Source organism: Cajanus cajan, chromosome 3 (genome assembly GCF_000230855.2).
Source record: "Cajanus cajan strain Asha chromosome 3, NIPB_CcT2T_4, whole genome shotgun sequence".
In the NCBI taxonomy this organism is placed as follows: domain Eukaryota; kingdom Viridiplantae; phylum Streptophyta; class Magnoliopsida; order Fabales; family Fabaceae; genus Cajanus; species Cajanus cajan.
Window position 1 is genome coordinate 524,287 of NC_138519.1, and position 20,746 is coordinate 545,032.

Consider the following 20,746-nt stretch of genomic DNA (forward strand, 5'->3'; position numbering starts at 1 on the left):
TTCGTAACCTTTTTCTGAAAAATTATTGGTATTTATAGATGATTGTTTCATAGGTCATGACTTTTCATGAAGAGTTGTGACTTTCTAATATTTTCCAGAAAATAGGCTCTGGTAATCGATTACAAGACTTGGTAATCGATTACAACGGTTTAATTTCAAAATGTTTGGAACGTTGTAAAATTTAAATTTAAATTTCAAAATTTTTATCTTCTGGTAATCGATTACAGGGAATGGGTAATCGATTACCAGAGCACGTTTTAATAAGTAAATTTTGAATATGAGTTTCATCCTCTAGTAATCGATTACATGTACTGGTAGTCGATTACCAGACTCTTAAAAACAATAATTACCTTATTAAAACTTAAAATATAGAAAACCTTTATTTTCAAAACCTTATTAATATAAAAGATTATATTTGGGTTTTCTTGAAATTCTTTATTTTAAATGGCCAAGAATCTTATGCAATATTTCTAAAGATTTCTTTTTACATATAAAGCTAGGTTGACAAGACTTATCTAAAATACTTTGAGATCTTTGTTTCTTGATCACCTTGCTTTAACTTGACCTCTTGTTTTCTACAACTTCTTTGGCATCATCAAAATCATTTACATACGTTCTTCCACATTCTCCCCCTTTTTGATGATGACAACATACTGTAAATGGAAAGAAACATAAAACAGTGTATATCGATCACTCCCCCTTAGTCTACCCCTTAATAAATCATTGTTGGATCGAGTGCTTACCACTAGGCCAAAAGTTATAGCTGATAGTCAGGGCGTACCTCTTTCTACTTAAGAGCGTAGCAGCCCAAGCGCCATGATGCGATAATGACTTGGCCCACCTAGCCTCCGCCACGGGACAATATATTGATGCAACCCGCAACATATATATATATAGAGGAGAGTTATAATAACACCAATGTAACTTTTACTAAATATTACACTACTCAATAACTGTATATTAAATGTGAATTTTATAAATCTAACTGTTAGATTGAAAGCTATTTACTCTTTTAGATCATATATACAAAAAATTATATTAATTCAAGATGATTTGATACTTCATTCTTATAAAATAAAACTGACGTAATATATTCACTTCAAAATATACTAAAATATGATTATATATATATATATATATATATATATATATATATATATAGGAGAGTTATAATAACATCGGTGTAACTTTTACTAAATATTACACCACTCAATAACTTTATATTAATTGTGAATTTTGTAAATCCAACCGTTAGATTAAAAGTTCATATCTCTTAGATCATATATACAAAATGTTATATTAATAAAAAATGATTTGATACTTCATTTTTATAAAACAAAATTGACGTAATATATTCATTTCAAAATATACTAAAATATGAACATTTTGATTACCTTCAAATTGTTGTTCAATTTTGAAAAATTTGACATACACATATAAAATGATATGAACTTTCAATCTAACGATTGGATTTACAAAATTCACATTTAATATAAAGTTATTCAGTGGTGTAACACTTGGTAAAAATTACAACTGTGTAATTATAACCCCTATATATATATATATGTGTATATATATATATATATATATATATATATATATATAAATAGGTTTCATTATAATTTATTTGTATATGTGGTTGCAAAAATACAATAATATTCAATATATTTCTAAATTTTCATCGATTATATTTAAATTTTATATTAGGATTGTAATTAATAACGAATTTAATATATTAATTCTTAATATTATTTTAAAATATAATAATTATGTTGAATATTTATAAAATTTATTTTTAAAAAAAATATGTGCATATTTATATATATATATAAAATATATAACATAAATAGAATAAATACAATTATTTTTTCAAATTCAAATATATTTTTCCTACGTTGGATTGATTACTAAACTAATAGATGTACTTATACACATTTTTTTCTTCAAATATAATGCATATTAAATATTCCTTAGTGATTTGGCCTTTCATATTCATTTAATACTATTAATAATTAATACTTTTAATATTCATTTATATAAATATTACATCAATGAAATTAGATGCATACATTATTATTATTATTATTATTATTATATTTCATAAATATTGTATTTCATAATTTTATTAAAGTTAATTGTATTTAGTAAATACAATACAATACAAAAATATTACTCCATCCATTTCTTTTTAATTTTTAACTTTTTTTTCATATTTTATTTTTTTTATTTATCATTTTAAATTTTAAGATAATATTAATTATTTTTTATTATCAATCATACCTTTACATATCACTTAACTTTTAATTAATAAATAAATGAAATAGAATAATAATTTTATAAAATTAACCTTATAATTTTTTTTATAGAAATAATGTAACATAATAATCACTTTTTAAAGAATATTATTAGAAGTATAAATAGAAAAGAAGCAATTAGTACTATATTATAAATTAAAATCACATTTATTTTGAGACTTATTTATTTTTTCTTGTAAAATAAAATTTATTATGGATCGGAAGATGTATATATTATACATTATTTCATAAATCTTGTATTTATTATTTTTATTGAGATTACTGGTATTTAGTAAATCCAATACATAAATATTTTAGTCAATAATATACTATTAAATTTAATGGTATATTATATTTAATGAATATATTAAATATATGATACTATTTAATAAAATATTTAAATGTATAATGGATATAATTAATTAATTATATTCTATTAAATTTAATGATATTAAAGATATAGTACACTTTAATAACATTAATTAATATTTAATAATTTTTTTAATTTATGTAAAATAATATATTAATGAACTTTTATGTAAACCCTAAACCCTAAAACGATTGAACTTTAACATTTCAAAAAAGTTTTAAAATAACTGTTCTCATTTTTTAAACTAATATTAATTATTTTTTTTTTAATTTTCTTCTTCCTAAATTTTTCAACATTTTAAAGTAATCATTTAATTAAGGAAAATTATTTTAATAAAATTTTATTAAAAAATAGTATATTATTATTATTATTATTAATTTCTATATAAAAATTTTATATTGTAATCATTTTAGGATGAAGGGAGAATATACTTTGTCCGTTCCATAATACTTAATTGTCGTCTTTAATTTTTTTTTTTACACAAATAAAAAACTTATAAATATATTAAAGAAAAATATATTTTTACAAAATTAACGATCGTAAATAGAAAAAAATATTAATGTTATAATAAAAAATTAAAATAACACTTATTTTAAAATCTAATTTTTTCTTTATACACGACATTTATTATATTACGAAGAGAATATTATATTTCATAAATCTTGTACATTATGTTTTTATTAAAATCAGTAGGTTGGTTCGCTCGTTAATTATATGTTGTAAATACAATTAACAAATAATATTGTTTAATGTACGTTTATTAAACTATTAAATTAATAACATTAATTAACTAATAAGTAATTTTACATCATGAAATAATAAAATGTAAAATCGAAATTATAATGAAGTTAATGAATAATATATAAATTTTTAAATTATCAGGGGACACTGCTAATAATGAGAAGAAAAAAAATACATTAGCTCCTTACAATCACTTGATGAGTTTATTTATTTATTTTATTTTATTTGGTGAATTGTTAATTTTGTTCTTGAACGTTAGTCATACAAAATTAAAATTATTATCCGAAACGAACCAAGAACCCCGATATTTTTAATTCTATAGATGAAAATATTTTCTTATAAAGAACTTATGTGTTATCAATTTTTTTTTATAAAATTAATCATGCAAGTATCACGAGGTGCTTAATATTTAAATTGGACCATATCCAATGAGAAAGATTGGAGATCGTACCTTGGTTGAAGCAAGACTACCGCATTTGTAATTTTTTTAGTATATCATTAGCATGGTAACCACGTGCTTAAAATTTAAATTGATTTAATCTATACCTAATAGAATACATTTTAATAACCACCTTTTTTGTTTCTACTTTTTAGTGAACCTTTATGCTCTTGAATGTAAAAGGAAAAAATTCTTATATCTTTTACAATTTCTAATATTTACTTGTGTATAATTATTAGAGACACAATCCTTCTACTAGACAATAATGAAGAAAGAGTATATTTCAACGAGACTGCATATGCAACATTATTGTTGACTTTTTAAATTACTTTTTTCAGTTTTAAACATTGACTGTTTTAACATTTTTTTTCTTATAAAAAATTTAGTTATTTTGTTTTTTTATAAGATATAATTAAGATTTTTTTTGAACTATACTTTTATTTATATAATTGAAAAATGACTTTTATCAATGAATCTTATTTTATATATATATATATATATATATATATATATATATATTTAAATATTATATTCTTACATGTCACATCAATTAAGTATGAATAAAATGTTCAAATTTAACAATTAATATATGTTAATATGATGGGATGACTAAAATTTATATTTTAAAAATTAAGAAAATTAAATATTTCTACTTTAAAATAGAGGGACTATAATTATGAATTAACGAAAATAAAAAGATCAAAAAGTGCAATTTAACAAATACTAAAACTATAGTCATTTTGGGAGAGAGTATAAATGACGTAAATGAAAATATAAATACTTCCTTCATCCTACAATAACAAGAGTTTTAACATTTGAAAGATGTTTTAAAATGAATGATTTTATCACTTTTCAATGTAATATTAACCTTTTTTTCTTCTAATTATCTCCCTCATAAATTATTCAACAACAAAAATTAAAAGAAATACATTTATTTAGATAATAGATTAATTTAGTAAAATTGTAGCAGTATAAAAAATTGTATTTACTGTGAGACACAATTACTATAAACAATAAAGGAAGATGTTGTATTATTACCCGAAATAAATTCATAAGTCAAACAATCAATTTTGAAACATCTATATAGTTATTACATTTATGATTTTGATGCATTCTTTTTTATGTATATATATATATATATATATATATATATATATATATATATATATATGAAGCATTCTTTACTCCTCTAACTTTACTTAATCTAAAAATTTTGTAAAAAAAAATTGCAACGGTCAGTTTATAAAAAAATTTAAGATAATGGATGTGTTTAAAAATCCGGATCGGACCGGCCGGTCGGACTGGTTGAACCGGAAACTGGTGGTCCAGCCAGTTCGAATCCTAAGTTGAATCAGTTATGCATTTGACCTGTGTTTAAACCGGATTGAACCGATCAATTTTCCGGTTTGACCAGTGAACTGGTGGGTCAAAGTAGTTCAACCACAAATTTTTTAAAATTTTTTTTTTTTAAAGGACCACAAACCACAAAAATAACAATGAAAATTGAATTTGTTAATGGAAGAGCAAAGAGTCTTATTAAGCATATGAATAACTACTTATTCTAATATATTTGTCTATAATATATACAACTTAAATAATTTTTATAATATATTATTAATTATAAATTATATATTTAATAATATAATATCTATGTAGATATTACATATATTATTTTGTAATATCAATTGTAAGCATATTATATATATATATATATTATTTATATTTTTAATTTTTATTAATATACAGTTTAACATGTAATTTTTTTATGTATTTCTTTATACAAAATAAAAATAAAGATAATTTTAAATAAGATGAAAACTAAAATTTAAAATAGGATATGAATTTATTAAAATTTATAAGTATAAAATATATTTAACATGAATATTTTAAAAAAAATTAATAAAAATCGAGTCATGCGGTTCAATTAGTGGCCCACCGGTTCAACCTTTGACCCACTGATCCAATATCCTAACCAGTTTGATGCTGGTCCGGTTTTTAAAAACTATGTTTACAATTCGATTCTCATTGTAATATTTTTTTTCTTATAAAAAAAGTTACGCTATTACTACTATGATTTTATTTCCTGTTTCTAAATATTTGTGTAATATTTTTTAATTTCAGTTTTATTTTCATTATTATTTATAAAATAAAAATGTAGGACAATTTTTTTTATAAGTTCATAAAAAACAATAAAAAGTAAAACGTGGTCTTGTAATTTATTTAATAACAGGCCTAGCGACGGAACCCCCTTTACTTTCTTAGCATAGCAGCCGCGTCCTTATTTATTTGTTCTATAAATAGGAAAGCATATGACAGAAGAGAGATGTGAGGAAACAAGGTGTGTTTTGTGTATATCTTGTTTGAGAGTTGATATTTCAAATATATAATGGGGCATTTGGGTCAGAAAAGTTTGAATTATGTGCTTGAAAATGGAGTGAGTGTGTGTTGTGATGAAGAGTGTTTTGAGAAAGACACCATTCCGGCGTCCATTCAGTGTGCTGTCCAAGTCCTGCTCATGGGTCTTGGTGAAGATATCAATAGGGAAGGCATTATAAAGACACCACATCGTGTTGCCAAGGCCCTTCATGAAGGAACTATAGGTCACTATCCTCCTTCATTATTTCTTTTTTCTGCTCACGGCTTCTCTTCATTTACTGTAACACAAACTAATCTTGTTTTCATATTTTGACTGCTATGATGCACTGATACGATACGCGTATCGGATACGACACGTATCTGATACGGCGATACGATTATTTAAAAATATATAGGATACGATACTCGTAAGATACGTGTTCATCAAAGACTAATAATTCTATGTTTCTATATTAAACATGTTTATATATCTTATTTAGTTGTAATGGATATTTCATAATTTTTCAAAAATTTGAACACTTTATTGATACGTATTACTAATAAGTATCGGTGAAGAATCTGTAAGTATCAAAATTGAATAAAAATTTTATAATATTTTTAAAGGTTAAGATACTTCATTGACACGTATCGGTGAAGTATCCAAGAGTATCGTGTCGGATACGTATCGGATACGGATACGTGAAGCAAATTGAAGTATCCGTGCTTCATAGTTTAACTGTCATTGATGCCAACGAGTTTTGTTAATAATATTAAATTAATATTCACTAATATAAGTGATTGCTGTTCATGTCCTTTAATCAACATATCTAAGATTTAAACTTTTATCTTGTGTATGAAATAAAACATATTTGTGTGAATTTGATATCAAATTTTAATTAAATAATTTTAAATTTCATGAGTACTTATTATTTTTCTCTATCTGTTTCTCTTTTCTATCATGTTATGTATATCATTTATCATACATACGTTTTTCTCTCTCTTCTTTTCCTGCCTCTCACTAGGTGCCTGGCTAATAGCATTTCGGATGTCCAAAATTATTTATTTTAAAAATCCTCATGCATGTATCATTCGTGTTTTTGTTAAGACAAATCTAGAAGGATTTATAGCAGTTGAGCAACTTCTTGAAATGTTCCTTTTTAAATATTGTCAAATAGTTGAATTATGATTTTCATCGTTAGAGATTTCATTCGTTCTTCCTGTCCCAGGTTACTACACAGGTCAATGCACTTTTTTCTTCTAAGGGACCTTTTAGATACGAAATTATTGATCAACTTCAGTTAACAATCAAAACAAGTTGACACTCATTTTAATTTTTAAGATAGTATGTATTGTTTCATTTTATGCTAATTCTTTTGTGTCTGAAAAATTTATTCGTATCAATTAACATTTATGAAAAACGAAGTTAAAAAGGACTAAAATATATAAATGACATTTTTCAAATTTAAGGACCTAATTTTTTTTTTGTAAAATCAGATACTAAAAAGGATCCGTATAAATCTAACTAAAAACGATGGTTTTCGCAATATAAAACTTTTCAATTATTAATACTTGACAGGGTCATGGCCTCTATGACTAAGTCGTTAATTAAGAATCGATCCTTGTTGTACATAGTTTTTTTAAATACAAAATTTGATTTTAATATGCAAGAAATGAAGTACAGCTTTAGGTCAATTTTCAAAGAGTTATTATATATGGATCGAGATGGATATTGCCTTCAAGCATTTTGTAAAATATAGTTATACAAGACATGATATTTAGTTTATATTGGATTTGAAATCAAAATCCCTGCACATAGATCTGGAGCCTTTTATATAGGTCCATATTTATCAGGTGTTACCCTGGATACTCGAGTTTCCCCATCTGTGGACTAGGTTCTTATCTATATGTCTGAACCCAAATATGGAATCCTGTAGATCCAAAATATAATATGTGAAATTGATTAAATAATAGAAAACAAAATCTAGTTGTGAATCAATTTAATACCTAAAATAGTTTGATTTAGAATTGATATATGCCACCTATGATGCACCGATACGATACGTGTATCGAATACGACACGTATCCGATACGGCGATACTATTATTTTAAAATATATAGGATACGATACTTGTAAGATACGTGTCATCATATATATCAATATTCATACAATATAATAATTATGTACTTGTAATTTTGATCAAAATTCATAAACATTAAATATATAATTGTTATATTGCAAATCCAAATTAAAAACATACTTATTGTACATTACTAAAAATAAATAAATTATAAATCATTTCATCATAAGTTACTTTTTATTATTTACAAATAGAAATAATATTACTAATTTCATTCCTTTCTTAAAATGATTTATATAGAAGACAATTTTCATTTACAGTTTATCAAGGACCAATATTTCTATGTTTCTATATTAAACATGTTTATATATCTTATTTAGCTGTAATGGATATTTCATAATTTTTCAAAAATCTGAATATTTTATCGATACGTATCACTAATAAGTATCGGTGAAGTATCTGAGAGTATCGGAATTAAATAAAATTTTCATAATATTTTTAAAGGCTATGATTCTTCATTGACACGTATCGGTGAAGTATCCAAGAGTATCGTGTCGAATACGTATCGGATACGGATACGTGAAGCAAATTGAAGTATCGGTGCTTCATAGTATGCCACTAATAGCTACCAAAAATGATGATATTTTGTTAGCAATTAATCTAGAGTCTAGACATGAAGGATGTATAATTTATCCCAGGTTATGGGCTAAGTGCGAAGGAAATTGTGGAAGGTGCATTGTTCCCTGAAGCAGGGGTAGAGGGTACGAAAGTTGGTCATGCAGGTGGAGTGGGTGGACTTGTGATGGTGCGAGACCTTGATTTTTATTCGTATTGTGAGTCTTGTATGTTACCCTTTTACTTAAAGTGTCACGTGGGTTACGTCCCAAGTGGCCAAAGGGTTTTGGGCTTAAGCAAGCTCTCTCGTGTCACCAATGTCTTCGCAAAGCGTCTCCAAGAGCCTCAGCGTCTCGCAGATGAGGTGTGTTCTGCTCTGCACCAAGGGGTTCAACCCCAAGGTGTTGCTATTGTGCTTCACTGCACACACATCAACTTTCCTCACTCCAACCACAAGGGCTTGGTGGAGACTCTTGTTTCTTCTGGCTCTGGCGTTTTTCAAAACAAAGATGCTGACATGTGGGCTGATTTTTTTGGCCTTCTCAAGTTTAGGGGTGTTGACAAGGAGAAGCTTCATGCTAAGGGCACGTCGTCTTGGTGCCCTTCTTTGTCATATAAGGATTCGTCCAAGGTTGAAGAAGTGAACCCTCTCATGATCACTGCAGTGTCTTCAATTCTCAAGTCTCTAGGTGAGGATCCTTCAAGGAAGGAGCTGGTGGGGACTCCTGGGAGATTTGTGAAGTGGCTGATGAACTTCCAATGTGGTGACATTGATATGAAGAAGCTGAATGGTGATTTGGTTGTCAACAGTGCTGAGGTGAGCCTTGGTGAGAAAGAAATTTACTTGGAGATGAACTTGCCCTTTTGGTCACAGTGTGAGCATCATTTGCTTCCGTTCCATGGTGTTGTTCACGTAGGGTACTTTGTTTCAAAAGGGGTTGAGTTTCAGCCCATTGGGAAATCCCTTCTGCAGTCAATAGTGCATTTTTTTGGGTTTAAGCTTCAGGTTCAGGAGAGGCTCACGAAGCAGATTGCTGAAACTGTTTCTCCACTGGTGGGTGGGAATGTGATCGTCGTGGTGGAAGCTGGCCACACATGCATGATTTCTAGGGGAATTGAGAAGTTTGGAAGCAACACTGCTACCATTGCTGCGTTGGGACTCTTTGCAACTGATCTTGCTGCTAGGACCTCGTTCCTCCAGAGTATTCCAAGGGCTACCTACATCTCTTGACCATTAATCATTCGCTCTTTTCAACTCTTTCCTAGTTCTTCCTTTTTCATCATTCTATGCAATTTAACTTTAGCTTTTTCTGTAAAAAAAAACAGAGCAATATTTTACTGTCTGCCCTTTTGTTGTAATAGTCCAATACTACCCTGTGGTAGCAGGACTTTTAAATATTAAATATGAATTTTAAGTTCCTGATAGTATGTGTTTTCTTTTTAGTATAAGCTAAATATATTTACTAACTTTAGGAGTTGAATACAAGAATCGCTCAAAATTAACCATAAAATAATACAAATATATAAAGAACGTACAATAATCACATATAGTAATCCCTTTCCTTAGTAGGTTTCGGTTGGGTATTATTGTTGTTGACATAATCCAATTGGCTGACAGAGATGGAGAGGGAATTTAAAAAGTTTAAAATATAAATTTATATTAAAAATATACTATCAATCGACTAGGTTAGGTAAACACATCCTAAGAATGTGTAGGTAATTCGGCATTGTTCTAAGAATGTGTAGAAGTAAAGGCATACAAATTACATTAACATTTATAATTAAAAAAAGAGTTAATCACTTATATACTATTAGTGTAAATAAATTTTTATACTGTCAATCAATTATATCTTTTAATTATATCATGTCACTATAAATATATTTACTTTTAACAGTCACATGACAAAATTAAAAGATATAGTTGATTGCTAGTGTAAAAAAAAACTTTATACTAGCAGTATATAGGTAATTAACTCTTAAAAAAAATTATAACCTTCTATTAAAAGAGTACTGCTAAAATGCATAATAAGTAATTTAGTATACTCTACAATCTTTGGCAGAACTACAAACTCAAAATCATAATTAACTTACAACTATCTACTGTTCCACCATTGTACCTTAATTTCCGAAATAGTACCATAGTCATAGAGAAATAATTGAGGTCTAGTTCTCAGTGGTCGACGTCTAGATTCAAGACAAATTAACCTTGTATAATTGTTGTGGGTCTAAGAAAAGTTCCACTAGTGAGATTTATATCTTAGTGAGTATAAAAAAACTATATTCACTTAAGAAAGTAAGGTGATTCTCAATCATAATTTAGGAACTATTAAATTAAGAATATAGAACTATAGACTAATAAACTCAAGTACGTAGTTGTTTTGTATAAAATTTTAAGAGTCAACGGTCAGGTCTATAATTCAAAGAAAGATCAGCAGTCAATCTATGTCATTCATAAAGATAAACTTAATACTATTGTTTTCCTCTTCTTTTATCTTTGCGTATATTATCAATCAATTTGAGCTCAAAATACTTCGAGATATACTAGAAGTCATTTGTGGGAACTCCTTTGTTCCTTGATCTTATCCTACATGTGATGCCTTAAGGATCATCAAATCCTATACACGCGCCATAACCTTCCCCACTTTATCGGAGGGTATATATATCATCCATTATAATTTATAATACGATCAGGCAACTAAAATTGATGCTAGGATTATTTTATTGGAGGGTATATATCTCTTCCATTATAATTTATAATACGATCAGTCAACTAAAATTGATATGGTGAAGTCTCTGATAGTCAAGTTTAGGAAGTAGTCCATCCGTGTAGCATGTTTAGGATTTAAGATGATCGTAGATATAATATTAAAATATTGAACGGTTGAGATTATAAAGTAATGAGTAAAATTTAAGAATTGCATAGTCGTCCTTGTAATGTTTATATTTGTCCGTGTTTGATAGTTTATGAAGGGTTATGTTGTTTTTCAGGGTCGTGCATCATCAGTTGATTTGCGTTCAGGTTATTGTGGCGTTTTTGTTGTAGGAGTTCCGATTAGCAGGTGCGATAGGCGGCCCTCCTCCGCCCCCTGCATGGTCAGCGCAAACTCCTTCTTGTCGGTGACCCTAAAGTTAATCTTGTTGGCGACGGCCTCAAGCTTCCCCAGCACGGCGGAAGTAGAAAACTTGCATATAAAGACTGAGGGCGAGCGCTTCCTGGTCTCGATCAAGCTCCTGAGATCAAAACCGTGGGAGAGCGAGGAAATAATCTCAAACGCATTGTAAAAGGGCCTGGGAGGTTTAGCCTCGTGGTGGTGGTTTTCGTGGAAATCGAGGTTGTGGATGAGCACATCCTCCTTGATGGAAAACGCAATGGGGCTGATGAAACCAATTTGAAACCAAGGATCCTTGACAATATCAGGAATGGATCAGAACCTCTTAGCAGGGTCGGCAACGAGGAGGTTGGAAATGAGGGATTTGGCCTGGGGGAAATCCAGGGAGGGAAAGCGTAATTAGCTTTGAAAGCCTTTCGGTAAATTCGCATGACTTTGTCGCCTTGGAAGGGTAAGTAGCCGGAGAGAAGGGCGTAGAGGATGACACCGCAGGACCAAATATCAGCCTTGGAGCCGTCGTAGCCTTTTTTTTTTCAAGACCTCGGGTGCCACGTAAGCGGGGGTCCCACAGGGGGTCAGGAGCATGCCGTCGGCGCGACGCTGGTCGGGGAGCGCCGAGAGTCCGAAGTCGGAGACTTTGAGGTCCTCGTTCTGGTCGAGGAGGAGATTCTCGGGCTTCAGGTCCTGGTGGGTGACGCCGCGGCTGTGGCAGAAGTCAACGGCGCTTATTAGCTGCTGGAAGTACTTCCTGGCGAGGTCTTCCGAGAGCTTTCCCTTCGCCACCTTGGAGAAGAGTTCGCCGCCTTTCACGTACTCCATCACCAGGAATATTTTGGCCTTGGTGGCCATCACCTCCTTCAGCTCCACGATGTGGGGGTGCCGCACCAGCCTCATCACCGACACCTCGAGCTTTATCTGCTTCACCAGTCGCTCTTTTTTCAGCTTCTCTTTCTTTATGACCTTTATGGCCACGCTCTCGTTGGTCTCGAGGTTTCTCCCGTGGTACACTGGCGAAGTTTCCCTGCCCCAGGACCCGCCCCATCTCGAACTTCACCCATGCTTCCCAACAAACAACAAAACCAAAACTTCAGCCATGAACGATGTTCAACCCACCACAATTTTCTTGTTCTACACAATACCCTGACTAACGTATCATCAATCCGCTCTTCCGACTCCACAATCAACAAACCCTTTTCACAAGGGTTGCGGCCTGCGACAAACAAAACATGACCACCGTGCCACACTCGTACTTCACTCATGCTTCTCAACAAACTATTGCCAGAATCGTAACAAAACACCACCACTACCGGGGAAGAGTCGTACTTCACCCATACTAAACGGAATCCTAGACAATAGAAAATGTCCGTCAATAACAAATTTCAAAGGACTACTATGTAATTGTTCAAAATTAAACATTAAATTCAATCTCAACCATTTACTTTTTTTAACTTCTAATCTACGGTCATTATTAATTTACCACCCATACACCACTTGTTAAACTGGTCCGTCAGAGAATTTACCTTAAAAGATATGTATATTTATTAAGAGTTGGTTTTTCTGAAAGGATATATATATATATATATATATATAAAAGAATGTTATATTTTATTATTTTTATTATGTTATTTTACACATAACTCAATAATAATTAGATATTGTTCATTTTGGACTTTCACTCTAACAAGGATATAGTAGAAAATTGAGTGTTATTATTTGGTCGTTCTCTTATAATGATTCCTTCTTGTTTGTGCCAACGTTGTTATTTTTTCATTTGACTAAATATACACCCTCCATAGTTTATTCTTGTCTCATAAATCTCTTTTGTTCTAATGTTTGCAATGCATGTAACATCCTTTACCAAAGTAATCTTAATCAAATCCTTTGTGTTCTCCAAGGTTGCAATTAAAGCTTTATATCTTTCGGGTACAATTACTTGAATTTTTTCAATAATTCTAAAATCAAGAAATTGTATTCGTAGTAATCGTACCTTATTAGCAATTCCAAACAATTTGTTTGAGTATTACTTGATTGTCTCGAACTCTTTCATTCTTTATAATTCAAATTCTCTCATTATATTTAACACTTGCATACTTGAATCCTTTCATCTCCAACATATTCTTCCTTTAGGTAATCCCGAATTCCTTTTAATGATTTGAGAGTCATGATTCTGGTGAAAATATTTTGTGAAACACAAGCAAACAAACAACTTTTTACTTTTGCCTTCTTGATTTTTCTTTCATTGTAAATTTTCATTCGAGTTATAGTTGAATTGTTAAATAAAAATTGAAGTTAAAAACATAATCAACCTACAACTACCTAAAAGATTTATCTCGGTTAGTTGAATAGTATGCATGAATTATTGTAACTTCTTAATTTCGATAAAATAAAAAAAACAAATACAACTAGATAAATCATTCTAGGTGTCATTTTCATTACTAAACATCCTAAGTACTATCTTATGTAGATATCATCTTGCTAATTAACATTATACCTGGCTAAACATACTATAGTAACAATTATAATATGATAAATATAAGTTTGTTTAATTATCCTTTTAATTCTTACAATTTCATGAATTTTATCTTTTAGTCTCGAATTAAAAATGTTCCGTTTTACTTCTTATACATATTATTTTTGTTTCTTTTTATTTTCTATAGTTTCATAAATTTAATTTTTTATATAGTCCCTATAACAATAGAATACAAGTACTAAAGAGGAAACAAAAAATATATGGCTATATATATATATATAGCCATATATTTTTTGTTTCCTCTTTAGTACTTGTATTCTATAGGGACTATATAACAATAGAATACAAGTACTAAAGAGGAAACAAAAAATATATGGTTATATATATATATATATAGAGAGAGAGAGAGAGAGAGAGAGAGAAAGAAAGAAAGAGAGAGAGAGAGGAAGAGAGAGAGAGTCATGATCTATTGACACCAAGTGTAAGCCTACACTTATACAAAATTTTATATATTCAATGACTTTTTATATAATGTAAATTTAACTTATCTAATCGTAAAAGTATGTGATATTATACTCAATATCTTGTATAACAAATTGTTGAAGTATATGATATTTTATATGCATAATCTCAAGGATAATATCACATACTTTATCAATTGAATTGATTAAATTTGCATTATACAAATATTATTGAAGTTATAATATTTGGTTAAGTTTTTAGACTTATACATGGTATTAACGGATCTTGACTCTCTCTCTCTTTACATATATAGGAGACGATTTAAGTAAAAACACTTGTTAATGAGAATATAAGAACAACTAATAATAATCCTTAGATTAAAATAAACAGTTTAGACTAAAATATTATAAATATCAAATACCATTGTCTTCATAATTTTTTCTATCATTGTTGTTATCTTCATCACCTTCATCTCCATTGTACCTTTGCCACATCGCCACCACCTTCGCCGTTACCACTACAACTATTGTTACCTTCACCAATTATAATTATTATTATTTATTTTCATACATTTATATTAAGAAGTGTTCTTACTTGAATTATCTTTGTGTGTGTAAATGCACATGTGGATTTGTGTAATATACTTTTTTTTATAATCTTTTTATTGTGTTATTTGAAATCCATATCTTTGTTGTGGGGTATGATATTCATACAAGTCTGTTCAGTTTAGAATTCATACTCCTTTTCTAATATCGTACTTCATAACAACCAAGAGTGTCGTATTAGTTTTTCATTATTGTCATATACTTCTTCAAGTTCCCGCATATCTTCAGTAAACTTTTTGCCATAAGCAGATTATACGATAGATATAATGTTTCAACTAAAATCTAAACTACATGTGACATGATATTACAATAATGAAATCACACATTTTAGGCTGTCTAATAAAACAGCACGTCCATGTATTCATTAGACTTGTTCTATTTTAACAATTTTAGGCTATGTCATAAAAAAGTGTCATGTTTAACAAATATATTGTTTAAATTACACAGTAGTTATTAGTGTTGATGCCTTGTATTTCTATAATAACTTGACTCTTGCCTGAATCGACACTTTTTGTTACTTGGCTTTAACTGAACTAATTAACATTTATATAACCATCTGCTCAAGATTAATAGATGCTACTGGTGATCCATATTGTATCACTCCATTTCCGTGGCAGTCAAGCGTTTACAAACACACAAATTAAGTTTGAACCATTCCTTTCTTAACCTTCATATGAAACTATGAAAATGAGTAACAACAATTGTAATCTGCCAGCATGTAAATCTGAACAAATGATTCACCCCTTGAATTATTGTTGAGGGATATGTATATAATGTATCCACATAAAAAGAGGGAAGCCAAAATATGAAAGATCTAGCTATCAATCTTCACACAACATCTAAGGATAAGCCTATGCCACCAGAACTGTAGTAAAATTATTCATGAAGGGATGTTTTCTTAATTTACCAATGTCTAGGCTGCTGCACTGCTGGTAGCAAAACCTTAAAAGATGTAGTGAATGAAATGAATCACTACCAAATCATTTCTAGCGAGGACCAACGGCAACTATTGCTCCCCAGAAATTGTAGCACTTGTAACACCCTGCAAGAATGCAGCCCTGGCGGCAAGGTCGGTTGAAAAGCGTCCTAATACAGCAATGGTAGCTGTACTACTTCCAAACTTCTCAATTCCCCTAGAAATCATACATGTGTGGCTTGCCTCTACAACTACTATTACATGTCCACCTAATAACAGTGGTGCAATGGTTTCAGCTATTTGCCTTGTAAGCCTTTCCTGAACCTGTAGTTTGAAACCATAAAAATGTACAATAGACTGCAAAAGGGATTTACCAATGGGATTAAATCCTTCTGAAAGGAAGTATCCTACGTGGACAACACCATGAAATGGAAGTATATGATGCTCACATTGTGACCAAAACGGCAAGTTCAGCTCAGAGTGTATTTGTTTGTCATTGAAGTTCACCTCCCTATTGAGTTTCAAAGTATCTATCCCACCACAGATGGAACCATTCAGCTTCACATCCATGTCAATACTTTGGAAGTTCAATAGCCATTTCACAAATCGACTAGGCGTCCCTGCAAGCTCCTTCCTTAATAAATCTTCTCCAAGAGAATTAAGGATTGAGGATACTGCAGTGACCATTGCAGGATTGACTGGTATAATTTTGGAGGGAACATTAGCAGAAAAAGATGGACACCAGCATTGGTCAGATGATCCTCTTGGATGATTTTTTTCTATTTCGTTACCTAATTTAAGAAGGCAAAAGAAATCAGACCATACATCTGCACTTTTGTTTTCAAAAATCCCAGAACCTGATGAAACAAGTGTCTTCACCCATGCTTGGTGGTTTGTTTCAGGAAAGATTGACTCTGGAAAGTGGATATGTGTACACTGAAGTACAACAGCAACACCTGCAGGCTTTATTCCCTGATGCAATGCTGAACAAACCTCATCTGCCAGACGCTGAGGCTCCTGAAGTCGTTTAGCAAATACATCGGCCACGCGAGAGAGCTTGCTTAAACCCACAACTCTTTGGCCAGAAGGGACATAACCCACGTGACATTTTATTTGGAATGGTAGCAAGCAAGATTCACAATAGGAATAAAGATCAAGATCTCGGACAATCACAAGTCCACCTGCGCCCCCTGCATGACCAATTCTATTGTTTTCTAGACCAGCTTCAGGGAATAAGGCACCATTAACAATGTCCTTCACTTTTTGTCTGTATCCTGGAAAAATGTCAATTTCCTCAAGATTAGTAATCACTAATCATGTTATTATACAACAGAATATGACAATTTTTAATTTTAACTTTATGCAGTGTCAATTGTCAAATGGAAAAAATTGTGAAGAAAAATTATGGAAAATAAGCAATAAAGGCAAGAAAAATAATGCTTAATTTAACGGTGAACTACTTAAGCAGCTATATAGAGAAAAACACTTATCAGTAATCACTATGTTTATTCCTATTAGTGACAGTAGTAACTTGCACGAAACTGGATAGTTAAGGAATAGAATAATAATTCTCAGGTGATTAACATGCATCATTCACAAAGTGTGTGCTTGTAGCACTCCTTTGTTTGAGAAATTCAACTAACACAGCACACTCTTTTTAAGACACTTTATTATTGGCTGAAATTTGTTGAAAATCACAAAATTACGTAAGTCTCACTCATTATTTTATGCACCTCACAAATGATTTTGTGTTACAAAAGGGACAAAAGACTATATTCCACAAAATAATAGTCCTCCATCTGTCTTCGTGCATGTATAATTGGCAAGATTTTCTCTATGCATAAATTACTTTAGTACAATAACTTCTTAAAGTTCATTCCATTCAATTTTCTCAACTCCGCAAAGCAGTTCAGCCAATTTTGGAAAAGGAAAAGAGTTTACAAAGGTACTTGGCAAAACCACATAGATTTTATCCAATAAAAACCGATGAATTACCATAAATATAAGCAATATCTTTTTTTCTCTCTCTTTATTTTCTTCTCTAAAGTAAAAGACTCAACTTACCCAAAACTGCTGAAAGACGGAAAAGGGAACAACTTCTGATCCAAATTTAGATACTATACCAGACAGAAATCTATTTCAGTATTTCCTAATAAAGACCAAAATCAAGATAAAAAAGTATATCACCCATCACCATTCACCATTTTAATTTAAAGAAGTGACAAGAAAACAAAGCTACACTAACGACAATGATCATGCAAATAACCTTTCCTTTTCCAAAAATATTAACAAATTCTAATTTCTAAGATATTAAGTTGTCAACAAATAACAACCTTTGTGGAACATTTTACTACTAAAAGAAACATCAACGAAACTAGTATGATTGACCCCAATCAAATTCACTTCAACCCTTTCAAAAGCGTATGACTAAACTCTGAAGTAAATAGAATCAATAACCATCAGTCAAAAGGTTCATATGTACATGATCACCTCTGGTTCCTTCACGTAGGGCCTTGGCAACACGAAGTGGTGTCTTCCTAAGACCTTCCCTGTTAATATTTTCCCCAAGACCAAGCAACAGCACCTTCACGGCATCCTCAATGGCAGCAATATCAGTCTTTATCTCTTCCTCAAAACCCACTTCACCACACCCAATACTCACTCCATTTTCAAGCTCCCCATTGAAATGCCCCTCATCAAAACAGCCCATTGAAAGATCACAAATCCCACAACAAAACTATGACCACCCCCCCCCCCCCCCCCCCAACACCCAAAAAGGCCAATACCCAACAAATGAAACCAAAAAACCTATTAAAAAAATTAAACTTGCAAAACTAAAATTGACAAACATATCCACAATTTCCCAACATTTTAATACCAACCCAATAAAAGGCTCAAAACAAATAAAGGCTCGAAGAGAATAACCTCCCCAAACACTCAGAGCAACCGAAAATGAATCCAAAAGCCACGGAACTAGACTAGAATCAAAGAAAACAAGTAAATCACAAACCAAATGCAAAAGGGTGTCACAAATCTCGGTCTCAGAAAAGAGAGTAAAAAAGTTGGGATAAGAAAAGAGAGAAGAAGAAAAAAAAATGTGGATTTGTGAGTGGGGTTAACGTTTGATCTTAGAATGTGTGGATTGAGTCGGTTGGAAGTGATGTAATGTAATCTAATGAGAAGGCAAAGGAGAACCCACCAAACAACCAAGGTGAGGGAAGGAGGTTTGTGCTCGTTTTTCAGAGATGTATGTGTGTGGTGTGTTATTGCTAGAGATAAAGGTTTGTCATATATATATATATATATGATTTAAAAGATATGATAAAGAAATGAAGAATTGAAGATGGTGGTATGGTGGTATTTGAGGTCGGTGGGTAAGTGATGATGGTATGAATAGACCTCAATATTATTATTTTATAATTACAGAAAAGGCCTCTGTGCTAACCAAATTTGGAATGTGGGTCCAAAAATGAAATGGCTACATAAAGTAGGTGCTGCTGAACTTGATTATGAACATAAAAAAAATACAACCAAGTTCACAGCTCTCTGCAAATGAAAACAAGAAGAAATGATATGATAAATAAATATAAAAGGAAAGAGTATATTTGCACTTCCCAAATGCTAACCAAAAAATTTACAAATGGGTTCTCTTATTTTAAAAATAAATTTATATCAATTTAATTATTAAATTAAAAAATTTTAATATATAGAAAAATTTTACAAATTTTAAAAAATAAAATTATTTAATATTTTATTTCATTGATTTAAATTGACAAATAATCATAAAAATATTTTATACATTGATTTGAATTTATATAATAAAGTATTAAATAATTTTTAATTTTGTTAAAAAATTTCAAACTTGATCTATATATTAAAATCTCTTAATTCATTGGATTGTGTAAAATATGAGTTATTAAGTGGAGGAAGTTTAGGTAGAATCTCAAATAATTTCTAAATTTTGTTTAAAAATTTGTAAATTTGATCTATATATTAAGTACTTTTAATTCAATAAAACATTAGTTATTAAGTGAAATAAGTATAAGTATAAGTGAATCTCTCCTCACAAAGATATATATATATATATATATATATATATATATATATATAGAGAGAGAGAGAGAGAGAGAGAGAGAGAGAGAGATGATATATATATATAGATAAAAGAGGGATTCACTTAGTTTGCCTAGATTTACTTTATTCAATAACATATATTTTACACAATCTAACAAATTAGGAGATCTTAATATATAGATCAAGTCTACAATTATTTAACAAAATTTAAAAATTA

At 30.0% G+C, this 20,746-nt stretch overlaps 2 protein-coding genes and 1 pseudogene across 2 annotated transcripts; 1 reads left to right on the forward strand and 2 right to left on the reverse strand.

Annotated features, from left to right (window-relative positions):
- Positions 1-6,152: 6,152 nt before the first annotated feature.
- On the forward strand, positions 6,153-10,317 carry LOC109791515 (GTP cyclohydrolase 1). The gene is made up of 2 exons (XM_020350816.3): positions 6,153-6,444; positions 8,976-10,317. Exons 1-2 carry the CDS (start codon positions 6,231-6,233, stop codon positions 10,121-10,123), a joined length of 1,362 nt encoding a protein of 453 aa, XP_020206405.2. The 5' UTR covers positions 6,153-6,230; the 3' UTR covers positions 10,124-10,317.
- A 1,528-nt stretch (positions 10,318-11,845) lies between these two features.
- Positions 11,846-13,301, reverse strand: LOC109789075 (CBL-interacting serine/threonine-protein kinase 25 pseudogene; annotated as a pseudogene).
- Positions 13,302-16,258: 2,957 nt separating this feature from the next.
- LOC109791510 (GTP cyclohydrolase 1) lies at positions 16,259-19,805 on the reverse strand. The gene is made up of 2 exons (XM_020350813.3): positions 18,946-19,805; positions 16,259-17,729 (listed from the first exon to the last, which is right to left on the reverse strand). The coding sequence occupies exons 1-2, from the start codon at positions 19,163-19,165 to the stop codon at positions 16,546-16,548; spliced, it is 1,404 nt and encodes a 467-aa protein (XP_020206402.2). The 5' UTR covers positions 19,166-19,805; the 3' UTR covers positions 16,259-16,545.
- Between the last annotated feature and the right edge of the window lie 941 nt (positions 19,806-20,746).